Source organism: Choloepus didactylus, chromosome 18, assembly GCF_015220235.1.
Source record: "Choloepus didactylus isolate mChoDid1 chromosome 18, mChoDid1.pri, whole genome shotgun sequence".
In the NCBI taxonomy this organism is placed as follows: Eukaryota; Metazoa; Chordata; class Mammalia; order Pilosa; family Megalonychidae; genus Choloepus; species Choloepus didactylus.
This window is the reverse complement of record NC_051324.1, coordinates 2,843,223-2,867,954: the sequence shown is the minus strand read 5'-3', so window position 1 is coordinate 2,867,954 and position 24,732 is coordinate 2,843,223. Positions and strand designations below refer to the sequence as shown.

The window sequence follows — 24,732 nt, the reverse complement described above, 5'->3', positions numbered from 1 at the left end:
GACGCTGCAGGGTGAGGTTTCAGTAATCTGAAACTATGTCATCATGCATTATTTTAGCACCCAGAAGGTTCACAGAAATAGTCTGACAGATTTTCCAGGGCATGTTTATGATCAGAAATTTTATAATGTTAATTAATTTGGGTGATTCTACTTTTTAAAGTATTTATGCCATGAAAATGCCTGTGACATAAACAGTTCAAAAACTTCTGGATTCAGGAAAGGGGCCCAGTTCTCCCTTTGCTCTGCTGCCTGCCCTGTTGTACAGTGTGCAAGTGAACTCGAGGAGAGCACCCAAAGTAAGAGTCCATCTTTCAGAAAACCATTTCAGAAAGGAACAAACTCTTGAGTCAAGCCTGAAGTGAAAAGTCTAGGGAAGTAACCCCAACAAAGTAGCAACCACTGTGAAAAAGTAAAAATTTATTCTCAATACAGGTAAGTGATTGATGTTAATTTTAAAAATCTCCAATAATTTAAGACTAAGTTACACTGAAACTCAACCTGATTGATATTAAAATGCATCTTTCTGAGTTAGACCTGATTAATAGAATTAGTGGGTAGGTAAATAATAGCTATGAGTTTAGAAAGTGGAAAGAAATTTACATCTTCAAAGTACTAGTTTTAGTCTAATGCCTAAGGATTTGGACCTTTGGGTTTCTAGTACTTTATTAAGTTTTTAATGAGTTAATTTTCACTAGAAACTCACAGATGACTGAATGCATACAGTAGTTTACGGTCTCTAGTTTATTATGAAAGGATTCTTCCACTATGTGCAGAACTCAAAATATCAGTTTCTCCGTCCAGCACCCCCAGCCCACAGGTAGCACCAGCCACAGCAGCGCTCCTTAGTCGTCTCTGGAAAAACTACTTTTCCCCCAGGCAAATGGCTATTTGCAAGACTGCTGAGGCCAGCATGTCTTATGTTCATATGTTTGAGACACTGTGCTAAAGCTATTCCAACAGCAGTCTACTCAGTTAAAATCGTACAACCAAAACCAACTTCTTCCGTGGTTGAGAGCGAACCTCAAGCATCCTCCACCTTACAGATGAGGACACTGAGACCCAAAACCAAAAGGCCAAGGCCAGAATCCCAGTCAGTGTCCCCCCCACACACCCACTACCTGGTGACACAGCAGTGAGCTGCGAGCTTGTCAACACGACCCCTGCAGGGCTGCCCCGAGGTCTTTAAGGGCACGTGTGTCTCTAAGGAGCTCCCAGGGGACGCTGCTCCGTGGCCTCGACACCAAGGAAGCTGAACTGCTCAGACGGCACCCAAGAGGCAGAGAGTAAATCAATCTTTTCCTGCCCTTTTTTATAGTTTAAAACCAGACACATATAAAAACATAGTTTACTTTTTAAAATAATCATGTGACACTATACTTCCAAGGGCCTAATTCTCACTTTAAGACTTCATTCTGGAAGCAAACTCAAGAGACCACTTTTCGTCTTTTATGCATTAAAATCCCAGTGGGATTCATGAATGAAATAACTAGATTATAAGAAAAACTCACCATAATCCCCCTTTGCCAGGAGACAGGGAGCTCCGGTCACCAGATACTGATAAAGTAAGAGAAGGGAGGGTGGCAAGTCAATGGGCCAAAACCTCGGTGCTGAGCGGCCGGGCTGGAGCACCCCCGCGCTGCCCGAGGATGGGCCCATCTGAATCCAGGAACAGCTAGAACCCCGGGGACTGCACGCAGCAATGGAACCACTGAAAGAAAGCCTCGCTTCACATCCATCATCAGGCCAAAAGCAGCTGAGGGTCAGAGGGTGGAAGTTGTTTTTCCTTAAAAAGAAAACTGGTAGAGTCTATACAAATTGTCCTCCACCAAGGATGAGTTGAAGAAACTTCACTATCATGAACAGAGGACTTTAAGCCATTGATTTGGGTGCCACTGAAGATGGCATAATAGCTGTTCCTCTGGGTTACTGGAAATTACTCTTCTTAGAAAACGCATTCAGAGCGTAATAAAATTAAATCAAAGGTCTACTTTTTTTTTGACAGCTCAGCCAACTCTTCCCTGATATGTTGTATAGAAACCTCGTCTCTTTTCAGCTTTGCTTGCCTCAGTGCTTCCTGGAAGATCTCTCTTGCTTGTGCATATCGTTCTGAAATGACCCAGAGAGAAGGGAGAAGAAGAAAATCCGTCAAAATGATTCTGAGCAGGAAGCCCTAATGACAGTTCAGATCTGAGTTTACTGTGTGCTTCTGAAGGGACGGGCTGGTCCTGCCTCGCGGGCCCGGTGTGGTGCTCCACCCCAGCAAGCCCTGTGGGATGCCCAGGTGCGGCCTTCACTGACAGGCGTGTGCGACAGAGCCCCGTCACGCCTGGTTGCTGGACATCGCGGTGGGGCCCTGAAGCAGGACGCACGCACACAGGAAGGGCCTGTCTGCCTGCCGGTCCCTGCCTTGCCCGCTCCACAGGCACACTGTGAGGAACACGTGAAGCTTGAAGTTTATTTAGAATCTGTCAAGTGCAACAGAAATAAACTCCTGTCACTACAAAGTCTTTCTCTACTCGATGAGGCCCAGGCTAGTGCAGAACTCGAGATTATGGGAACTGAGCACAGCGGTACTATAACTTCACACACACTATGTCCCTGTTCTGCCCTGACTCGGCAGCCTCGATTCAGGAGTTTCCCCCTCGCCCAGGCCCGCCCTAAATGCCCATTTCCTGGACTCAGACATACGATCAGCATCCTTCCCTGCAGCGAGTCAGTCGGGTTCCCGGGCCACCCACCTCTGTGCATCAGAATTGCAGCCAGGTTGCTGAGCACCACGTGCAGCTCGGGGTGTTGTGTCTGTCTCGCCAGGTCCGATGCCCTCTGCACATAAGCATAGGCCTCATCTGGGAGGCCCTGGGCATCCAGGCTTGTGGCCAGGTCACTCATGAGCACGATGGTCTAGAGGTGAAAGAAAACACAGCTGCTGCTTTAAAAAATCACATCCCGATGGATTTAACATCAATATGGAGTTTGATAAACTGACTATATACTTCACATTTCATCTTTCCTAGCTTTCCTCAAAAGGTGAGGGTGCCAGCTGTTAACCACCCATGTGTGGCTATGTTCACACCGAGCTGTGGGCAGAGTGGCTCTAGGAATCAGGGAAGAGGCTGAACAGTACTTATTCATCCAACTGTCAACCTAGAAACACCAATGAAGAGTAACAGCAAACAGCTCAGGGGGATCTGACCTGAGGCTCAGCCATCTTGGGAACAGCCTGCTGGGCCTCTGCAGCCTCACTTGCTCTGACTCCTGTTCGTGGCCCTGGGACTCACCAAGAAGAAACACCTGCTTTAGGAAGAGTCCCATTAAATTTTTTATTTTTTTAATTTTGGTACTGAAAGTGTCAGACTGCCATGCTTTCTTCCGCTTTACTGCCATGACATGTGATTCTGATACTTGGTGATTTGAATTCCATACTTGCCTTTTTATGATTCCTCAATGATATGCCATTAAAGGGACTCTGTATTTAGCCCTAAATCCTTTTCCGGGAGTTCATTCATAGCTCAAGTTCTCCTTTCTTTCAAAACCTATTATTTGCCCTGCCCAAGGTCTTCCTCAGCTTTGGGACAAGTTCAATGCAGTTAAAAAATGTGTGTCATATGTTGAAGGGGACCAAGCATTCCTAATACAAAGCGATACATGCCAGACCCCTCAAGAACTCAGAGGGGGGACACGGGGATTGTTCCAACTCAACGTGCTTCATGGTCTGACAGAAAGCTTTCCGTGGTGTGCACAGATTCTAAAATGGTGGTGGTTTCTGGTGTTTTTAATGCCGTCTCCTGCCCCCCCCCCATTTTATCTGGGGGTAGGATGGGGGGACAAGGACCTTCAAGAGGCTCATGAAGGCTCAGGGCCCCCATTGCAAAACCCTGTGCTGCATCCTCTGAGGCCCCAGGAGCACGCGGGGCCTGCTCAGCCCTGTGTCAACCAGGACTCCCGGGAATGGGCCCGCAGCCTCAAATCCTTCTTCAAACAAGTCCATGTGGAGCTGGGCAGGGGGACACCTAGGGCCGCCTGCTGATAAGCTGTCCCCAAGCAGCGTGGCACCTCACACTCATCAATTTTAAACCTTTGGTTTTACAGTACCTCATCTATGTTCTCCTTCCTTACCTGGGGGTGTCTTTCTCCTTGTATTTCTGCAGAAATCTGTAAAGCTTTTTCATACATCTTCTGTGCCTGTGCCGGCTGCTTGGAGACCAGAAGGTAGCGGGCACAGGCATCCAAGCACATGCCCAGGAGGAGGCGGGTGTTGGCCTTCTCTTCCACTAAGAAGAAAATAAGAGCAGCATCAGCATATGTCAAACAAACACAGGACCCAAGGCAGAGAATTCGCCAACCTCGTTACAAAACCCACAGGACGATGTCTAGGGCAGGGGCCCCACTGACCACTCCATGTGATGGCAGGTGAACAGCCAATCACACCACCTGCTCCAGACAGAAACTTCTCCCCACGTTTTGAGTACGTTTAAAATCTTATACACATCCATTAATATTTGGACTAATTTCTTGGTTTCAAACTACTAACAATCAGAAGAAACAGATGAAATTAAATGCAAACAAAAACTACTTTGCAGCAGCAGCAAGTCCAGGGCCAGGAACAGAGTTTTCTGGTAGGAAGGAAAGGAAAGCAACAAGAAACCTGAGAACAGGCAGAATCCTGCAACAGAAAATCAGAGGTCAGAGTTAAAGAACAGTTCGTCCATTTTTTGAAGAATAGTAATAAACTTGCACAAGTAGAGACTTCTGAAAGACAATACGAATAAGGCAGAAATGGTAAGGAGCTAGATTACAAGGAAATTCTGCAAACAATTTTACAAGGAAAGTATAAGTTCACATAAAGTTTGACTGGAAATAGGGGCCGTCCGAGATGACCTTACCTAATCAGACCCCGACTGAAAAGGTTCAGTCGCCTTTATTTACCATAAAGCTATCATTCTCATATAAACACCTTTCTGTATCTTCAGAGCTTCGGGGTTGACAAATAGCATGCAGAAGTTAAAGAAAACTGCTATTAAGTAACAGTATGACCATTACTGAGAAGATAATTTGAGTAGTATAGTTGCGGTTGGTGAGAACAGCTGCTAGAAAAATAACAGAGGATGAAAATAAAAAAGCAATGAAATTTTTCTTCCATAAAAAGAAATCTATACTTATTTACTTTTGCTTAAGTTATACGTAAAAAGGCAGATAATATTCATCTTTTTTTAATTGAATTAGGAGTAGAGTTTTAATTCCTGCTTACAATTTATTTCCAAAGAAATATAAGATAAAAATTTTATAAGTTTTTAGTTATAAATTTGTGGATAAATATAATCCATATAAAAACATAAACAAGCAAAATATAAGATGATAGCAACTAAATACCACCTGGGAAGACACGGTATTTTTCCACTAAAATACAGAAATATTAAATGAAAAATAACTAGGAGCACTCTTAAAAGGCTGAGCAAAGAAAGACTTAAAAAATCAAGCAGCAGTTGTGATAGTAACAGTATCATGAGATGAACTGGTTATATAATGACAAAAGGCACAGTTAAAAATGAAAACCACACCAATTTTTGTGCCCCCTTTCAAGTACAAAGTCCAAGAAGATAAGTCATTTTTCTTAAGAATATATATGATATATAATAATAGAAAATCAAACAAACTAAATATACAAAAGAAGGGTTGGAGAAAGGCATTCATTTGCCATACAACTAAAATAATTCATGTTCTCTGAGAACGCTTAAAGACAAGGGAAAATATTTGCCTTTATGTATCAAAAATATCACAATGTATCACTCCAATTCTGGAAATTACTCCAAAAATGACTGCTGAATCTTATTTCTGGGATTTCTAGTTATCCTCTTTAAGTGTTTCTATGCTGTTATAGTTTCAGTAGTATAAGAATCAAGTGACAGAAGTGATTCTCGAGGAAGAGTACTGACCCATTATCAGTCATGGAAATTAACTAGAGTGGAAGAGAAGACAGTAAAGCTTTTTAAAAAGAATATTTAAGGAGGCAAAATTCTGACTATAATATTTTTACAATAAAGAAACATTAATTTTAAAAACATTTTAAATTCATACTATATTCTGACCACAATAACATGAAAATAGAAAATGTTTTTGAACAAAACTTCTCTAAAAAAAGGACCAAGGAGGAAATACACACCACAAAGAACTTTTAGAAAATTATAAGACTATAATAAAACCTTTGGCATATTGCAAAGAGAAAATTTCACAGACTTAAGTATTAAGGAAAGAGAGTTCCTTTTCTAATAAAATTGTATAGTGGTTCTTTTAAAATATTAATATAAAAATTGTTAGAAATTAGAAAAAAAAATCAGATAGCCTAATAACTGAGAAATAAATTGGAATCGTTTAAACTGAGCTCCCCAAAATGGATCATTTGAACCTGAAGGGAACATATTTATTTCTTCAAACTTAAATTACAAATAATTCTTTTTCATAAATCATTTCTAATCACAGAAAAAGATGAGCTCTCGTAAAGTCAGTCCCCAAACAAGATTCATTACAGAAAATTTTACTCAAAATATTGACAAATGGAATTCTCAAATAACTAAGATGACCAAGCAGCAGTTATTTCAGGAATGAAAGAATAGTTCAATATATCTATCAGTATATTAAATTAGGCTTACATAAATCCAGACTAAAAAGGAATCTGATAAAGTACTGGCACAATTATAAGCATTTATAAAAAGAATATTAGAGATACTCCAGTAGCAAGAAAAAGAGCATCTCTTTTAGGAAAACTTGAGCACGGGCCTGAAGCTCCCCTCTACCATCAATAACAATGTCCAACAGTCCACACAGGTCTTAGAAACTAAAGACGGATCCCACTCACAGGCCAGGAGCTTCACGGGATCCGTGCTACACGGAATCAGGAGCCAACTGACAGCACCCACAGCACTTCCGAGACCAGTAACAGCTTCAGTGACAGGAGTAAAGCAGAATCTGATTTGGAATTTGGTTCCAATAATGTGACTCATGAGGTTGAAAACCCTTCTGCTTCAAATTCCTAGAAAATGTTTAAAAGATAACAAATATCCTTTTAAATGAATAGCTGAGCTCCAGAAACTAGGAAAATACCAAAAGCCAGAAATTAGGAGTAATATACTTTGTGAAAATTCAGTATCTTTCTGACCATAGAAATGTGAAGGACTTTAGTAAACAAGACACAAAAAGTCCAAACTATAAAGGAAAATACTGATAGATTCTACTACATTGAAATTTAAATATCCATATATAAAAACCTCTATGTGAAAAGACAAGTGGAAAAGAGACATGTAACCCACAAAACGTAAGATGCCCAAATATGTAACAATCTCTTACAAATCATTAAGAAAAATACAATCTCTCAAAAATAAATGATATGATGATACACTTTCAGGGGAAGAAATCTGAATAGCCAATAAACCCATGAACTCAGAGAAACACATCTGAGGCCAGAATGAAATCCTATTTCATACCCACCCAGGAGATCGTCTAAAAGTAACAAGGATTTTGAGCAAGGAGACTGGTACACTGCCAGCAAGGATGTATACTGGTGAACCCACTTTGGTAAATAATTAAGCAATATCTAATCAATGCATTCAGCAGTCCCACTCTTAGCTACATCCCTAGGGACTGTCTTGCATGTGAGCATAAAGAGACAGGTCCAAGGATATCCAGAGAGGCACTGTTTTCCCCAGTGAAACCCATGGAACAAGCTCACGCCATCAGTGTAACTGCACAATCACATGATGGGACACACTCCCACAGCTGGGTGACTGGCTCTCCCGAGTGAGCCAGCCGGGGCCCCTCTGGCCCGGAGGACTCCTTGTGGGAACGGAAAAGCAGCTCACCCTTCACCCCCACCCCAGGGGACGGGTGCATCCCAGCAGGCACACAGCATGGCAAGCAAACAGGACCAAAGTCCCTCAAAATCATAATGCTGAGTTAAAAAGGCAAACTGCAAAAACAAAGGTACAGTATGAGACCATTTGTATAAAGCTTAAGGACATCAAAAACCTACTGCGCATTTACTGATGCAAAGATGCATAACAAATAGGCACGGTAATGATCAAGACCAAGACCAAATTCAGGACAGCAGTAACACCTGGGCAGAGGTACAGGGGTATCTCTGCTTAAAAACAACAACAACAGAATAACCCCAAAAGAACAATAACAAAATCAGCAAATGTGGCAGGATGTGAATTTGATAAAGCTAAGTGAAAGGCTACACACTGTTCATTAAAACGCTCATGTTAATTATGCTTGAAATCTTAAAGCATAAAGGCCCCAAATAGCCAAAAACATCTTGAAAGAGAAGAACAAAATTGGAGGACTCACACTTCCCGATTTCAAAACTTACTAGAAATCTACATTAATCAAAACACGTGGTACTGGCACAAGGATAGACACAGAGACCTATGGAATGTGAGAGCACAGAAGTAAACCCACACATCTATAGCCAATTGATTTTTTTTTTTTTCTGTATCAATTTTTTTTCCCTGCAATTTTATAGATATATATTCACATACCACACAATCATCCATGGTGTAAAATCAGTTGTTCACAGTATCATCATATAGCTGTGCATTCTTCACCACAATCAGCACTTGAACATATTCATTACTCAAAAAAAATTTAAAAATTTACAAAGAATAATTAGATAAAGGAAAAAATAAAGACACAATACAATATAATAATAAGGTCAGACAACACACCACCACCAAGAATCCCATAGCCCTCCCTTATATCCTCCTCTCATACACATTTAGCTTTGGTATATTGCCTTTGTTATATTTAATGGAAGCACATAGACTCCAGTTTGCATTGATTATGTTTTCTCCCCAATACCATTCCTTTTTCAACACCTTGCAAGGTTGACATTCATTTGTTCTCCCACCTGTAAAAAGATTTTTATATTTGTACACTTAACTATCAGCGTTGACCACTCTAGGTTTCACTAAGTTATAGTCCCAATCTTTATCGTCTGTCTTTCCTTCCGGTGTCAAACATGCCCCTAGCCTTCCTCTTTCAACTTTACTCACAGACATCTTTGTTCACTGTACTTACAATATTGTGCTACCATCACACAGTATTGTGCTATCCATTTCTTGGTAAATTGATTTTTGATAAGTATATCAGAGGTCTACTCAACGGGGTAACAATAACCTCTTCAACAAATGGTGCATGTAAAACTGGGTTTCCACATGCAAAAGAAAGTAGACCTACCTCATATCATTTACAAAAATTAACTCAAAATGGATCAATTACCTAAATATAAGAGCAAAATCTTAAAACTCCTAAAAGAAAAGATAGGGAAATATTTTCAAGCTCTTGTATTAGGCAATAAATGGATTCTCAGAATTTACACCCAGAACACAAGCAACAGAAGAAAAAACTAGATAAATGGGCCTTCATCAAAATTAAAAACTTTTGGGCATGAAAGGATATTACCAAGAAAGTGAAAAGACAAACAGAATAGGAGACAGTATTTGGAAGCTATATATCTAATAAGGATTCAATACCCAGAATCTATAAAGAACAAAAATACAAACCCAGTTTAAAAATGGGTAAAGGATATGAATAGACATTTCTCCAGAAAAGATACAAGAATGGCTAATTAGCACATGAAAAAAGATGCTCAATAGCCATTAGCTATTAGGGAAATGCAAATAGAAACCATGAAAGACCACCTCACACCCATTAGAATGGCTATTAAAAAAAACTCCCCCACAAAATAACAAGAGTTGGTGAGGATGTGGAAAACTAGCAACCTTAGTACATCGTTGGTGGGAGTATAAAACGGTACAGCCACTGAGGATGACAGTTCAGTGGTTCCTCAAAAGTTCCCCACAGAACTACCATCTGACCTGGCAGTCCACCTCCAAAACCAAACGCAGGAACACGGAAAGATGACTACACACCGATGTTCACAGCAGCTCTAGTCACAAAAGCCAAAAGGTGGAAGCAACCCAAATGTCCATCAGCAGATGAAAGGATGAACAAAATGTGATACATCCACACGATGGAACAGTCAGCTGTGAAAAGGAATGCCACAACATGGATAAACCCTGAAGACATTATGCCAAGTGAAATAAGCCAGACACAGAAGGACACGTATTTTATGATCTCACTGTGACGAAATAGCTAGAACACAGAAAACTCACAGACAGAGTAGACTACAGATTACTGGGGAGGGGGGGGGGCGGCTGGGTGGAAGAGAGAATGGGGAGTTAACATGTAATGGGTGTAAGGTTTCTGTTTCAGGTGATGAGAAAGTTCTGGAATTGGATGGTGGTGAGGGTAGCACAACATTGTGAATGTGATTAATCCCAGTGAATTATATGCTCGTTTGTGGTTGAGATGGGAAAGTTCATGTTGTATATATGTTTCCACAATTATTAAAAAAAGAGATGAAGGAAACAAAAACAACTAAATGTAATATATGATCCTGAACTGGATCTAATAATGAAGGAGAAAAATGCCCAAAAGGACATCACTGGGATATGTGAAAAAATTGAAATATGGACCATAAGCTTTATATCACTGTCAGATTTCCTGAACTTCTAACTGCAAACTTAAGATGCCTACTTAAGTAAACATCTTTCTTCTTAGGAAATGCACATGGAAATATTATGTGTTCAAGGAGTAAGATGTGTACAACCTATTCTCAGATGTTTAGAAAATAGATAGATAAATAAGATAAGACAGCCGGATGGACAGACAGAATGATATGGCAGAGCTGGCACAACATTAAACCTGGCGAACCTGGGTATCTGGGCGGGGGGTGGCAGAGTTCTCTGTACAGGTTTGTATTATTTTTGCATTTGTCCTGTAAGTTTGAAATTATTTCAAAATAAAATTTCACTGAAAAAAATCACAATATTAAAAAAAAAAAAAGCACAGAACTGATTTTTCTGAATAATAAATCAGTAATGTGGAATACAAATTAAGAAATTCCAAAAATAGACACAAAACTGAGGGAGATGAGGATAAATATGAAGGACAAAGAGGAGAGAAGCCAACATACAGGTAAATGCCATTCCTAAATAAAATAGAGAGCAAGTAAACAGAAATAGTCATCAAAGATACAATCCAGAAGCTCAAGAGAACTGGACCTCCAGAAGGAACATTCACCACTGACCCGGCAAAATTCATAAACCTTATGGGGAAGGAACTTCTGACTCCTACAAGCATACAGATGGAGAAAAACCATTACCTGCAAAAGAAGGCAAATAGTGGGCTTCAGAATTCAACTCTACAATAAATTCCACTAGGTCAAAAATTCCAGATCAAAGAGAAAAACAAGTGGGAACAGGAGAAAAGAGAAAGGCAGAAGAATGTTAAATTGTACTCATCTTATGGAAGAAGATGAAAATAGAAGTTTTTCTCTAATGAGTCAGATATGTCTTGAAGAAATTTTAGGTTACCGTTAACAGAACTGAAAAACAGTAAGCGTGCCTTCCTCCCAAATTATAAATGGAGATGCTAGGGGGAGAATCCCTACAGGAAGGACTGAAAACAAGCAAATGGCAAAAACGGAGAGCACTTAATTAAACTGCAAAAATTATAAACAAACATCACTTTGGGTACCAATTTTAAATAGGTTAAGATTCTCTATCACAAGACAATACTCAGGTTAGGTTAAAAAATTCAACCACAGTGTTCCATAAAAGACACACTGAAAACGAAATAACTCAGAAGAGTTTAAGGGCTTTAAAAAAAAAAGATATAACAGACTATGTAAAACTGTAAAATTTGAGGCAAAAAATAACTTCTGATGAAGGGGACAATTCACAATGAAGCTATATATCTGGAACTGTTTAAACAGAACACAGAAATCTGTATAAGGGGAAAAAAAAACACAAAACAGAGAAAACAACTAGATAAAATCAGCAAAGGTACACACACACAACACTCTGCACCCACTAGACCATCAGATGTGCCCTCCTGCAAACATCTCAAGTGCACACGCAATCTCCAGGACGGGCAGCAAGACAAGGCTTAGTATGGTGCAGAAGGGAACTGGAGAAATTCACAAAAATATGGAAATTAACAACACACTCCTAAAAATACAAAGGGTCAAAGAAGAAATCCCAAGGGAATTTAGAAAATACTTGGGAGATGAATGACAATGAAAACATAACATACCAAAATTTATGGGAGCAGATAAGCAATACTTAGAGGGAAATTTATAGTTGTAAATGCCTACATTAGAAAAGGAAAGCTCTCAAATCAATAAATAACCTTCTACCTTAAGAAACTAGAATAAAAGGGAACAAGCAATAAAAACCCAAAGCAAGCACAGGGAGGAAAACAATCAAGATTTGCCTGGAAATAAATGGAAGAGAAAACAGAACAGAGAAAATCAATGAAACCCAAAGTTGGTTCTGAAGAAAAGATCAACAAAACTGACAAAACCAGTGAAGGTCCTCACTAAAGCTAGACTGGTAAACAACACAGAGAACGTCATCTACTGAGCAGCTTAACGGAGACGTCACATTCCAGCCAACTCGGGCACGTGCTTCCGGAGTGCCAGGCACAGCCCCCGAGCAGCTAATTCTCAGGAGGATGAGATGAGGTGTGCTCCACCATCAGGCTCGTTTCACAGGTGAGCAAACTGAGGAGAAAGAAATTATGTAGCTTTTCCATTTTCACACTAAGTGGCAGAAGCAGGATTCCCAGCTTCAAGCACCTGTGAAACCAAATATCATGCCACCAAAACTACGTCACTGAAAATGAACGACACCTTTATTTTCAAGAAAAAAAGGAAGAAGAAATCAATGGAAAAGAAATCCCCCCCAATTAAAGAGAAGGAATAAATCCCCACAATTAAGAACTGGAAAGGGAATATGATCTCAGATGAGAGGATACCGTATATTGTGCTTTAAAAATTTAACCCCATAAGAAAGCGTCTTCTAGGAAAACACAGAAACTTCTTTCACCCATGCACTCATTTATTCAACAGGTATCTATTAATACTTACTGTGAGCTTGACATTGTCCTAGCCACTGAAATTAAATCAAGAAGACAGAAGAAACCTAAATGTATGAGTAATCAAGGAATGAAGAAAACAGATGTGGTCCATATGGTTTGATAGATTCCACAACTTTCAAGGAACAAAAACTTTGTTTCTATTCCAGAACAGAAAATATAGAAAGCATCCCAATGCATTCTATCCCATTAACACAACCCTGAGATAACAAATAAGCACAAGAAATAAATATGGATCTGACACAAGAAAGTAAAATGAAAAAGATCTAAACAGAATATCAGCATTAAATATTATCCAACAGCATAATGAACAACTAACCTACTACAGGCAAGTCTGGTTTGCTTTAGATACAGAATAAATAAATTCATACAATTTGGTACCAAATCCAATACAAGACAGTTGTCTGTCACCATACTATTATTTCATGTTGCTCTGAAAGTTACAGCCAGTGAACTAAAAAGGGAGGGGAGGGGTGGCGCGATCTGAAAGGAAACAATTACAACTCCACAAATGTATAATATCTACACGGAAACAGTGTGACTATCGACTGAAAAGCAAAGACTCCAGTGACCTGGCCAGTCATAAAATAAACTCTATGAATGAATGTTTCACATTCTTTTGAGTGAATGACCTTTTTTATTAAAAACAAAAACAAAACACTCTCAGCACAAATGAGGGGAAAGAAAAAAATCAACAGGACACAGGGTTAATATCCTTACCAAAAACGTCACCGCTGTATCATCAACATGACAAAGGTTACTAAGGAGGTTTGGGGGCATTGCCTTATCACAATAATAAGAAATAATAAGCGCTACTGCTTTCTGAACAGCTCCTCTGTACCAGGCACTGTCCTCCTAAGCGCCTTACGTATTTCAACTCATTCAATCCTGTTCAACAATCCTTTGAGGCGGGGCATTACTCTCAACTCCAACTGAGGACCAGTGGCACAAGGGAATTAACTAATTTGACCAAAGTCCCAAAGTAAGTAAAGAGTAGAGCCAGGAAATATAAATCAACACATTCCTTCCAAGGGCAATCTGGCAGTAATCACCAACAACCTCAAAATGGGCAACTTTTGAGGGGGAAATCGCAGTGCTGAGACTCTCTCCTGAAAAATCATCTGACACTCCCCAGGGCCCAGGAACAGAAGACTGGAGGTCCAAGCAGGCTTACTGTTCGGACTGGACACGCTCCCTCCCAAACCACCAGTAAAGTTAAAGTTAGGGGTGACTCAGGCATGAACCTCCAAGGGTAAGAGAAGTACAGCAGCATCCAGGGGAGGGCAAAAGATTTGAAGATGAAAAGCAGAGAGAAAAGTGGTCACTGGCAAAGCACAGGCGAGGAAGCTGAAGACTGAATGCTGACAGGCACAGCGAGAAGCAGCCAGCCATACCCTGGAGCCCCAGGGACTCTGAGGAAGTGACAGCAGCAGGCACCAGGGATGAGAAGGAGCTGTGACTGACATAAAAAGCAAACAAGAGAAGCTCACTGTTTACTCCAGAGAAAACAAAAAGTTGTACACAGAAGTAATTACATGATCACATTGCTTGACTCAGCAGCTGACACTGCTTATACATGCATAATAACGGAGACCATAAAAAACTGTGCTACATCTTCACCTTCCCCTAGTAGTATGTGAACAGACTCCAAAAAATGATCGAGAAAGAGTAATTTTAGGTATTATTTAGAAATGTGAAGGTAAATACCAGAAGACACTGGCTGAGTTGAAAATGACAGACCCCAGGAAGTGGGACTAGGGGTGCAAGAAGAGTGTGGCAAGGCAATGCTGTTTTTAAACGAAGTCTTGTGATACTCTCTGACATCTGTTTTGGCATATGTAATTCAGCCCTTATTCTAGTCCTATATTTAATCTACGTATTGTAGAAAATTAGCTTCCTCCAGGTTATATTTTCATTATAACCTGCTGTTTTCAATTAAATTTTATGGACATTTCCTCAGTAATTACATGGAAACAAAGTAAGTACCCAAGACCAAGTTTTTATGTGACAATCTGAAGTAATATACTCTTTGGATAGTTAGTGATGCCAATAAAAAGCAGAATTTGATAACTGATTTGCTTTGTTGAAAACTGAGTGGGAATCTATTTCTTCTCTAGAAAAAATAAAACTAAAATGCGGCAGTTTCTTTTTTGCCTAACTAGTAAAATACAAATAACAATATGTTGATAAATATGTATATAAACATAAAATAACATTTATAATAGAAATTAGCTTGCTGTCTCCAACAAGAATTCCTCTGCTTGGGGGAAAAAAAACTAGTATTTTCATTATATATTACTAAATTTAAAAAAAAAATCAGATTACACAGAATATACAGTATGATCCCTAATTTGTTTCATAAAATGTAAATAACACAGGTGAACAACAACAACAACAAAAAAGACTAGAAAGATACCAAAAGATAAACAGGAGCTCTTTTCAAGTAATATGATTATGAATGATCTTCATTTTCTTAATACTTGTCTAAATTTTCTTCAATGCACTGTCTACTACTTTTGGAGTCAGAAAAGGAAGCTTCACATGATTAAGAAAATCTGTGGTCAACACTACAAGTGAAAGATAAAACACAGCCCGGGTGTGGACCATTCAAAGGCAGACACTTGATGGCCAGACTTTCTGCACCTTTTGCCAGTAACTGCAAAGCACTTCCACGCTGCGCCATAGCTGCGTTTGCCTGTTGGTCTTTATTGGGCCTTTGGTTCTTTCACTCAACAAATATTACTGAGACTCTACTATGTGCCAAGTACTGTTGCAGGTACTGAAAATCTATCACTGAACAAAACAGATGAATTCTCTATCCTTCTTTGACAGTGAAGACAAATACTAAACCCAAGAACAAACCTGTACTTTCAGCGGCAACACACACAGGCACACAGCCCACACGCCGACTTCCGAGGGCAACATGGGTGAAGAGAGGCTAGGCTGGAGCCACGGGGCTGGGCAGGGGTCGGCCTCATGGGGGAAGGGGCACCTGAGTGGACCCGAAGGCAGAGGGGGGCCAGCCAGGAACATCTGCGCTACCAGGGAACGGCCAGGGGAACGGCCCCGAGACGGCGATAGGCCTGGAACATGCAAGGCACAGCAGGAGAGAGACAGGTGACCAAAGTCCCAAAGTAAGTAAAGAGCAGAGCCACGAAATATAAACTAACATTCCTTCCAAAGGCAATTTGGCAATAATCATCAACAGCCTCAAAATGTGTAACTTTTGATGGAGAAATCTCAGTGCTCAGACTCTCTCCTGAAGAAACATCAGACAGAAGGAGCAGGGAGCAGCAGCAGCGAGCTGGTGAGGAGGCAAAGGAACCAGATCACGTGGGCCCACGGGTCCATCAGGGATTCTGAATTGGTTCCAGGGTGATGCAAAGTGACTGTGTTCTTAAAAGATCACTCTCAGATGGACACAGCCTGGGATCAGACAATGGCTCAGGCGAGCCCGAGACGCGCCCCCAGCCCGCCATGGCCCGGCTGCTCTGGGCATCCTGCCTTCTCTCCCTGTTCTTGGCCAGCTTCATCCTGCCGAGCTGGGGGCAGGAGAAGTCCAAGACGGACGGCCATGGTGGCACAAGTGGCTCTGTCTGCGAGCATGGAGCCTTACATCGATGGAGAGCCTCAAGCACTATGCTGGCAAAGACACCTGTCCGTCAACATGGCCAGCTCCCAAGGCCTGCCGGGCCATCACGCTGAACTGAACACACTACAAGAAGAGCTTGCACCTTTTGGTCTGGTTATTCTGGACTTCCCCTGCAACCAATTGGGAAAACAGGAACCAGGAGAGAACGTGGAGATTCTACCCACCCTCAAGTACATGTGCCCAGCCTGGGGCTTTGGCCATTTCCAGCTCTTTGAGGAAGGGGATGTGAACAGGGAGAAAGAGAAGTTCTCCACTTCCCTGAAGAACTCCTGTCCTCCCACCTCCGAGCTCCCGTGCACACCTGACTGTCTCTGGGAGCCCATGAAGGTCCGTGGCATCCACTGGAACCTTGAGAAGTTCCTGGTGGGACCAGGCAGTATGCCCATCAGGTGCCGGTACCACCGCACCACAGTGCCAAGACGGACATCCCGGCCTAGCTGAGGGGGCAGGCAGCTCTGCGGGTCAAGAAGAAGTAACCGCTCCCCGCCCCGCCCCCCCACATGTCCACCACGCAGGGCCAGGAAGGCGCTCCGTTCAGGAAGGAACCCATCTCTCCAATCCCACTGCGCATCCATCGCAGCCCCTGAAACGTGTGCATACAACTGTGTGTGTGGACTGCTGTGTGTGTGAGTGTCTGCACACCTGCCAAAGGTGTGTGTGACCCGTGTGTGCAGGCTGCCTGTGTGAACGCCCAGGAGTGTGTACTGTACGTGTGCCATGGCACTGTGCTGTGGGGGTGTGAGCACTGCCTCTTTCTCTCCAGTTTTCTGTTCCGAAGAAATTCACTGTCACCTGAGCCCAAAGAGAAAACATCCTGTTGTTTGGTCCCATCATTCCGCTCTAACCTGAACCTCAACCTTGGGACCAGAATATCCACTGCCCCCAAATACCACCACTGATGTCCCCAGAAGCCTCAGGATCTGCCACTGCCCCTCCCCACTCCATCCCACAGGCATATAGGGTTCCAGCCTCTTCTCCTTCCTGTAGGGCCCACCCAAGCCTTCCACCCCCGCCCCATAGTACTCCAAGACCAGCTAGGGCCAATGTGCGAGTGAGGGCCACGTTCCCCACGTCAGGGGTGGGAGGGCTTCTCCAGGAGGGCAGATCTCCCGAGTCTGGCTGAGGGGCTGGCCCTTTGCACACTCAGGTGAGGCCCTGGGCAGGATGCCCTCTCCCCTTTACCCAGGTCCACTGGCCCTCATGATGCCCTCTCTGCCTAGTAAAGACCCCCCTGCAGCAAAAAAAAAAAAAAAAAAAAAAAATCACTCTTTGCTGCATGGACAATCGACTTCAGAGGAGAAAGGGAGGGTGGAAAACCTGTGAGGTTGGTAGAGGCGGCCAGAGGGAACCGTGATGGTGTGGTGCTGGTCTAAGGGTGCACACGGATCTGCACACATCTACACATCTGCAGCCAACTGGCTTTCAACAAGGTGCCAAGTCCACCAAGCGATGCTGGGAAAACTGGATGTCCACATGCAGAAGGAATGAACTTGGACCCATACCTCACACCATATACAAAAATTAACTTAAAATGGACCAAATACATAGATGTGAGAGCTAAAATCATAAAATCTCTTAGAAAACACAGGTGTAACTCTTCATGACCTTGGTTTCTTAGAATTGACAACAAAAGCCCAGGCAAACAAAGAAAAAACAGGTAAATTGGACATCATCAAAATCAAAAACTTTTAAGCATCAAACAACACAAACAAAAACATGAAAAGACAGCCCATGGAATGGGAAAAAATAGTTGCAGGTGATATATCTGATAAGGATCCAATGTCCAGAATGTGAAACAAAGAGTTATTAAGTGAATATCAAATCTGAAAATGCCCAAAACTTGACACCAAAGTAAGAAACCTGAGTGAGCAAGAGCTTCCTGCCCACCCCACTGTTTCTGCAAAATTCTTTAGGCTCACCCCCTCGACGACGCAGGTGAGCTGCAGTAACAGTGCTTTCTTAACTTGGTGTACTTCTGCAGCCAAAAGGCAATTAATTAGCATTCTGATTGGTAGCTGAACTAAGATAACAGGAAGTCCTTCCCTCTTGACTGCCCAATTTTCCAGACGTTGTATCTAATTAAAAGTTAACAGATCAATTATAAACATGTAAGCAAAGGGTTTAAAAAAAAAACCAAAACAATGGTCAAATTGTTTACACAAAACATCTTATCCTCCGCTGAGACCTTCTGGAAAACCTCAGTTCACCCCTTTCTCTTCCTTGTGGTGCAGAGTGAAGCTCTTGGTAAAGAGGCAATGTCCCAGAAAAGTCAAGCTTCCCTACCTGACATAACGTCTTCTGCTAATTCCTTTTCTCTTTCAACTTTTTCCTCTAGAGTTGAAATGCAGAATTCATAGCCAGCAAGAGCAAATTCCTGTCTGTAAAGCAAAGATCAGCAATCAGCTGTTCACTTTTTCACAAATTCCTCCTGCATCCTCATTCTTCCAGCTTGGGTTTGAGCACTATCAGCACAGAAAGCATAAGATGGGAACAGAGAATTTTTTACAAGTCTCTTGGGGTGTTCATCTACAATTTCTCACAAGGTTTTTTATTTTAAGTCACCCATTTGATGTAGCTTAGGATATGAAAAGCTAGGAACGCTGCCATAACTTTAGTAACTGACATAATAGTATCACCATTTCCCACTGTCTCAAGTGAGTCCGTTTCTCCATTTGTGAAAGCCTTGTCCCTACTCACAGCATTACTGCTAATGTGAACCGCAGAATCCTACTGGACCTCCAGCAGCTTCCAGAGAGGTTGATTAGCTTTCTACTTCTTACAGGCTTTAGGCCTTTGATGAAAATTTCTTTTACAGAAATGGAGCTACTACCTGTGGCCCTACAAGGCACCTGGCCCAAGTCTGTAGCCCCAGGCCTCAGCCAACTGGAGAGGACACCCACGCAGGCAGCCTGGCTCCGGGCAGAGGGAACAAACACCAGCTCTATCGAGAGAGGCTGGGGAGCACAGCAGAAAGCCCCCTCTCCATCCAGAAGCTCAGCTGTGGCTCCTGCTATTCCAAGTTTGCTCTCGTTTCTTACCAAAAGCAGCATGACGACGCGCACCCACTCCCCTTGAGTGCTGACCCCTCCGTGCTGCCCTGCTATGAGGAGGACCCTATCCAGACGGGATATGGAACAGGAGGAGGGTGCCCACGAGACACCCCCCGGCAGAGAAAGATGCCTGCAAACAACTCCCCTTCACCTAAAATCAGCCTTCGCAAGCCTCAGGAGCTGACTATGTCTTTCCTGGTCTCATGCTTCTCTTAATAAAACAAAATGAAGGAATACTTTTGAGTAGAGGAGACGCTAATTATTAGTAGCTACTACAAAAGCTTTCAACTCCACAAAACTGAGTTTGTCTTACTCTGCAGTGTCAAGTTTCAGGCACATTCTTACCCTAGGAATTCACACCCTGTGAACATCTAGGCCTGCATTTTACTCCCCCAAGGGACACTGAGCCAGCTGCAGTCTGGGACTCACAGTCAAAGGCCACTGAGCGTCTGACCAAACTACAGGGAGAGCAAGCAGCTCCTGCTCAGAACTGAGGAGCTGGTGGACAGGGCAGCAGGGCCAGGGCCTCTGGCTTGATGTGACTCTTTCTACAACCTGGAGCTAATGTCACTCCACTGCTGTGGTGTCCCACTGCTGCAGCAACTAAAAAACCTAAGGCAAAGCTGGTCTTTGGTCTCCTCCTAAATTCATCCCAAAAATACAACTCTCTGGAGGAGTTCTCTGTTCAAATCCTAAATGCTCCTTCTTAGAGCTCCACCTAAGAGAATGAAAGGCATGAGGCTTCACTAATCAGAGTTCCTGACCTTCGGCACATCTCCAAATCATTTTCTAAAGCCTTCCCGTAGAGCTGGCAGACTTTTTCCTTCTTTATTAGAATTCAGACCCATCTGATATTTAAAAATTAGCACCTATTTCCTGTCCAACTTATTCAAAGGCATCCCCTGTTACATTCCCCTATCCCAAAACCCAGCTACCCAATCATCTCTACATGCTTCAAAAACACTTTACAAAACTAGCCACTCCTATAGCAACTGTCTTGCCATTTAACTTTGTATCCAGTTTCTTGGTTTGCTGACACTCTTATCAGCATAATGGTTTCTTCAAAGTAAATCATTTCTGGAGGCTGTTACATTGCTTCCTGCTTTTCTAGAAAGAGCTAAGCTAAAGTTTTTGTAATTTCCCTTCCCAGGTCAAGCAGGAAGAGAAAGGTGATTAGCTTTGTTGCAGTGCAGCCAGAAGCGTGAGGGCTGTGCACCTCACTCAGTAAGGTAATGGAAACCGCAGGCACAAAACTGGAAACACCTCAACATTTCAAAGATGAGGGAGGGAATGCTCTGAGTGTGATGTCTAACTTCTCAGTAGGTGACTGAAGGTTCTATAACATCCTAGGTAAACGTTACTCTGCCCACAGCCTCACTCCCTGGATGCCACCGTGCCTAGATTCTACCTACACTCACCTGTTCTGAGCAGCATAGATGCTGGCCAGCTTCAGGGAGATTTCAATGATTGCGTTGTCTTCCTGTTCACCCAAAGAGAAATGAGGGGAAATTAATGTCAAGTACAATCTCCTCACAGAATATTTCAGATCAACTCTGGACTGACTTTGGCCTCAAAGCCACAGTCTTTACTCTTGCAGAGTAACTAGCCGACACATGAGTCTGAGTTCGACATGCTTTTCATTAGTGAAACAGTGGTCATTTTAACACCGGTCCAGAGAGGCGGCCAAAGCACATGGTGGGGAAGAGAGATCAGGAAAACAAGAATATTTTGAAAACTGCTTTAGCTAGGGGCCAATTTGAGGCATCATCCTTACCTGCTTCATGCCCCCTCCAAGCAGGTAACTCATCGTTGCTTTAAAAAGCTTTTCTGCCTAAAGGCACAAGGAAAAGGTTTTTCTATTACTGGGACCACCGTAACTATGACTCTAGATTCTCAGTACCATCATTCCTAAACCACACACACAGATACACACACACTTACTCATACACAAACACAAAGAAAAGTACCCCTGTAATGCGACCAAAGCCTAAAGTACCAGGTTCCCACAACCTCTGTGTCCCTTACACTACTCTGGGATAGAACCAACTTCAGAGACTAACTCCTCATCCAAATCCACTGTGGCAGAGGCTGCAAACTGTCCCCTAATATTTATTCTTCTATCTTTTCAGTTAACCCCCCACACCTTTTTTTTTTTTTTTTTTTTGCCAAGCCTCCCTTACAGGTAGGTGTAGCCGTATGATGACGTTTTTGCCTAAAGATACAGAGGAATGCCAAGTACCTTGTCAATCATATTTTATAAACGAGCTGCTTGCCTGCCATCCCCTCTTTCTCCCTTCCTAAGGGCTGGAGGTCCCCAGCTCACCCAAGCACATGAAGATATACCTGAGAAGGAACCTAGGCTTCTGGTCTACTTCACGGAGCAGAGGTGCCTACCTGCCTTTAGCCATCAGCCCACCTCCAGAATGATGCATGAAAAAAAAATACACCTCTATCTTTCTGGGTCACTAGATTTTGGGGTCTCTTTGTTACAGCAGTTTAGCCTGCACCCTTCCTGGTACAGTTCCCTTGAGGCTAGTCCTTCACAAATTCAAAATTATTACGAAGTGATTTACTTACATTTTCAAGCTGACCTTGTATAAATGCTAAGTTGGCCATCTGAAAAGAAAATTAGTTTGGGTTTTTTTTGTTTGTTTCAGTTTAAAATCTAGGTCCACTCATCACCAAAGAAACATAAAATATTTTGTTACTTTTTGTTCTGGTACTGAGACTTCTTAAAAGTGACACCCAAGGTAATAAAAAATTGAAACCAAAAGAAACTTAGTTTAAAAAAAGAAAAAAAAAAAAAAAAAAAAAAAGCATTAGGACACCATGAAGGCCGAGAACATAAATCAAGAGAGCTAACAACCCCAGTGGCTCAGACTGGTTAGAAGAGTTACCAAGTCGTAGGTGTAGGTGATGGCCGCCTTGTTGTCGTTCTGATAGGCAAGACGGAGAGCGTCATGCAAAATCCGCTCAGCCTCTTCAGGCTCATCTTTCATGATGCTCAACTGGAAAAAAAAGACAAAAAAATAACTGAAAGCAAAATATAAAGAAAGTGGATGCATGTGCTACCCACAGATGTGGACGGTAGCTGTACCATCAATGCAGAGAGAGCACTTGCTCATTCACAAGTTTTGGAATTTCTACCACGCACTAAGCATTATATCTGCAGAGGTGACGGTGAGGTCAGCCTCCCTCACACTGGGTGTGACAAAGTTTTGGCCAGTGGCCGCAGGCAGGAGGTGAGCAATATTGAACTTGCCCTGTCTCCCCTTTCTCTGTTCCTGTAGGCATAATTACAACTAACAAGAGCTATGAGGAAAAGCAATGGAAAGTAGCGACAAGAAACCTCCTTTAAATGGAAAAGTTAGTGAAGCCTTTCATGGAAGTGAGTGTCAAACTGAGGTAAGACAGAAGAGAATGAGCCAAACAAATAAGGGAGGGAGGGGAAGGAGGTCCCTAACAGGACAGGGAATGAGTGAAGGCCCTACAGGCTGAAGAGGGTGGTTCTTCAGAAGAACTGAGACGCATGTGGAGCAAGGATGGTGAGCAGAGGATTACTGCCAAATGGGGGGGCAAGGCAGACTGGGCCAGTCATGTAGGGTCTTAAAGATGCATGGCAAGGAGTTTAGATTTTATCATAAATTCAGTGGGAAATCAAAAGGTTTTACACAAGGTGATATGATCTGATTTACATTTTTTTAATTATAAAAAAAAACACTCTGCTCTACGGGGAACAGATTGTAGAGGGCAAGAGGGCAAGCAAGATGGCTGTGGTAGTGAAGGTCTGCACTGGGGCAAGAACAGAGGAGATAGAGGAAAGGGGGCAGATTTAAGAAAAATTTTGGAAATGGTGGCAACAGGATTTGTTGCTGGGGTGTAAGGGTATTGGGGGCAGTGGGGAAAGACCACAAGTTTTAAGAATGGCTTTGAGGTTTCTAGGCTGTGAAAAAAGTAAATGGTAGTAAAGAGAAAATGGTGAAGGAATGGGCTGGGAGGCATTTAAGATCAAGACTTCAGTGTCAGGCATGTTAAGTCTGAGAAGTATCTGTGCCTCAAAATGGAGCTGTCATGTGAGCAGTCAGGAAAGATAAATCTGGACGTGGCTGGCTCGAAGTACTTAGACCCCAAAAAGAGAGGAGGTAACCTAGGGAGAAAAAAAATTGAAAAAGATGTGGAGAAAAGGAAGGGTTTAGAAAGAAGAGAACCCAAATGCACAGACAGCCCTAAACTGCATTTTCGAGACGCTACGTATATGCAAAATCCTTCACTTTATCAGTTAACTGAGAAAACAGCCACCACAAAACATTTCCCACACTCTACATGGGTAAGAAGCCACGCCTGTGGCGCTGTCTCCACCCGCACCTGAGGCCGCAGCCCGTTCCCGCCGCCTTCGGCGTCTAACGAGGCCGGACGGACTGCACCTGCCTCTGATGACCACCGATTCTGGGCAATTCGACTCTCGCCAGGCTGGGAGGAGGCGAGGCCGGCGGGCGCCTCACCTTGGCTCGCTTCAGCAGCTGGATGATCTCGGCCTCCGCCTCGTCCGCCGCGTCCGGCTCGGCGGCCCCGCCCGCGCCCTGCGGCTGCGGCTCCTTCTCCGCAGGGGGACTCGAGAACCAGGCGAGGGCTGCGGGGAGCACGCGGGGGTCAGCGCACCCGGCCCGCGCCGCAGGGCCCCGCCCGCCGCCCCGCGCCCCTCACCTGCCAGCAGCGGCAGCAGGCCCCGGCCCGGGCCGCGGGGGGCGACTCCGGGAGGCGGCGCCTCCACCGCGGGCCGCGGGCCGCCGGCGGGCACCAGGAACACGAGCGCAGAGCAGCCCCGGCCCCGCCGCCCCGCGGCCCGCAGGAGGCCCCGGCCCCGGCCCAGGCCCGGGCGCAGCAGCCGGTACATGCTCCCGCCCGGTCCTCCGCGCACTGCGGCCGCCACTGGGTCCCCGGACGCCGCGCCCCCCTGCGCCCGGCGCTTTTCAGGTCGGTCGCGCCGTGACGTCAGGGCGCGTCGTCATGGCCGTCGCACGCGCAGTGACGCAGGCC

General features: G+C 43.3%; 1 protein-coding gene and 1 pseudogene across 1 annotated transcript; one reads left to right on the top strand and one right to left on the bottom strand.

Annotated features, from left to right (window-relative positions):
* Positions 1 to 397: 397 nt before the first annotated feature.
* On the bottom strand, positions 398 to 24,721 carry TTC19 (tetratricopeptide repeat domain 19). The gene is made up of 10 exons (XM_037807880.1): positions 24,400 to 24,721; positions 24,198 to 24,325; positions 22,593 to 22,703; positions 22,273 to 22,311; positions 21,470 to 21,526; positions 21,114 to 21,175; positions 18,929 to 19,023; positions 4,117 to 4,271; positions 2,739 to 2,901; positions 398 to 2,106 (listed from the first exon to the last, which is right to left on the bottom strand). The coding sequence occupies exons 1-10, from the start codon at positions 24,587 to 24,589 to the stop codon at positions 1,985 to 1,987; spliced, it is 1,122 nt and encodes a 373-aa protein (XP_037663808.1). The 5' UTR covers positions 24,590 to 24,721; the 3' UTR covers positions 398 to 1,984.
* LOC119513047 lies at positions 16,471 to 17,121 on the top strand (annotated as a pseudogene).
* Positions 24,722 to 24,732: the final 11 nt, after the last annotated feature.

Bases quoted from the DNA above. Each gene is read 5' to 3' on its own strand.
- TTC19 (XM_037807880.1), bottom strand. From the start codon at position 24,589: ATGTACCGGCTGCTGCGCCCGGGCCTGGGCCGGGGCCGGGGCCTCCTG. The intron at 22,704-24,197 runs GTGAGGCGCCCG...TTTTTTTTCCAG, and splicing joins AGCTGCTGAAGCGAGCCAAG to TTGAGCATCATGAAAGATGA. The intron at 2,107-2,738 runs GTGGGTGGCCCG...GGGTCATTTCAG, and splicing joins TGCAATTCTGATGCACAGAG to AACGATATGCACAAGCAAGA.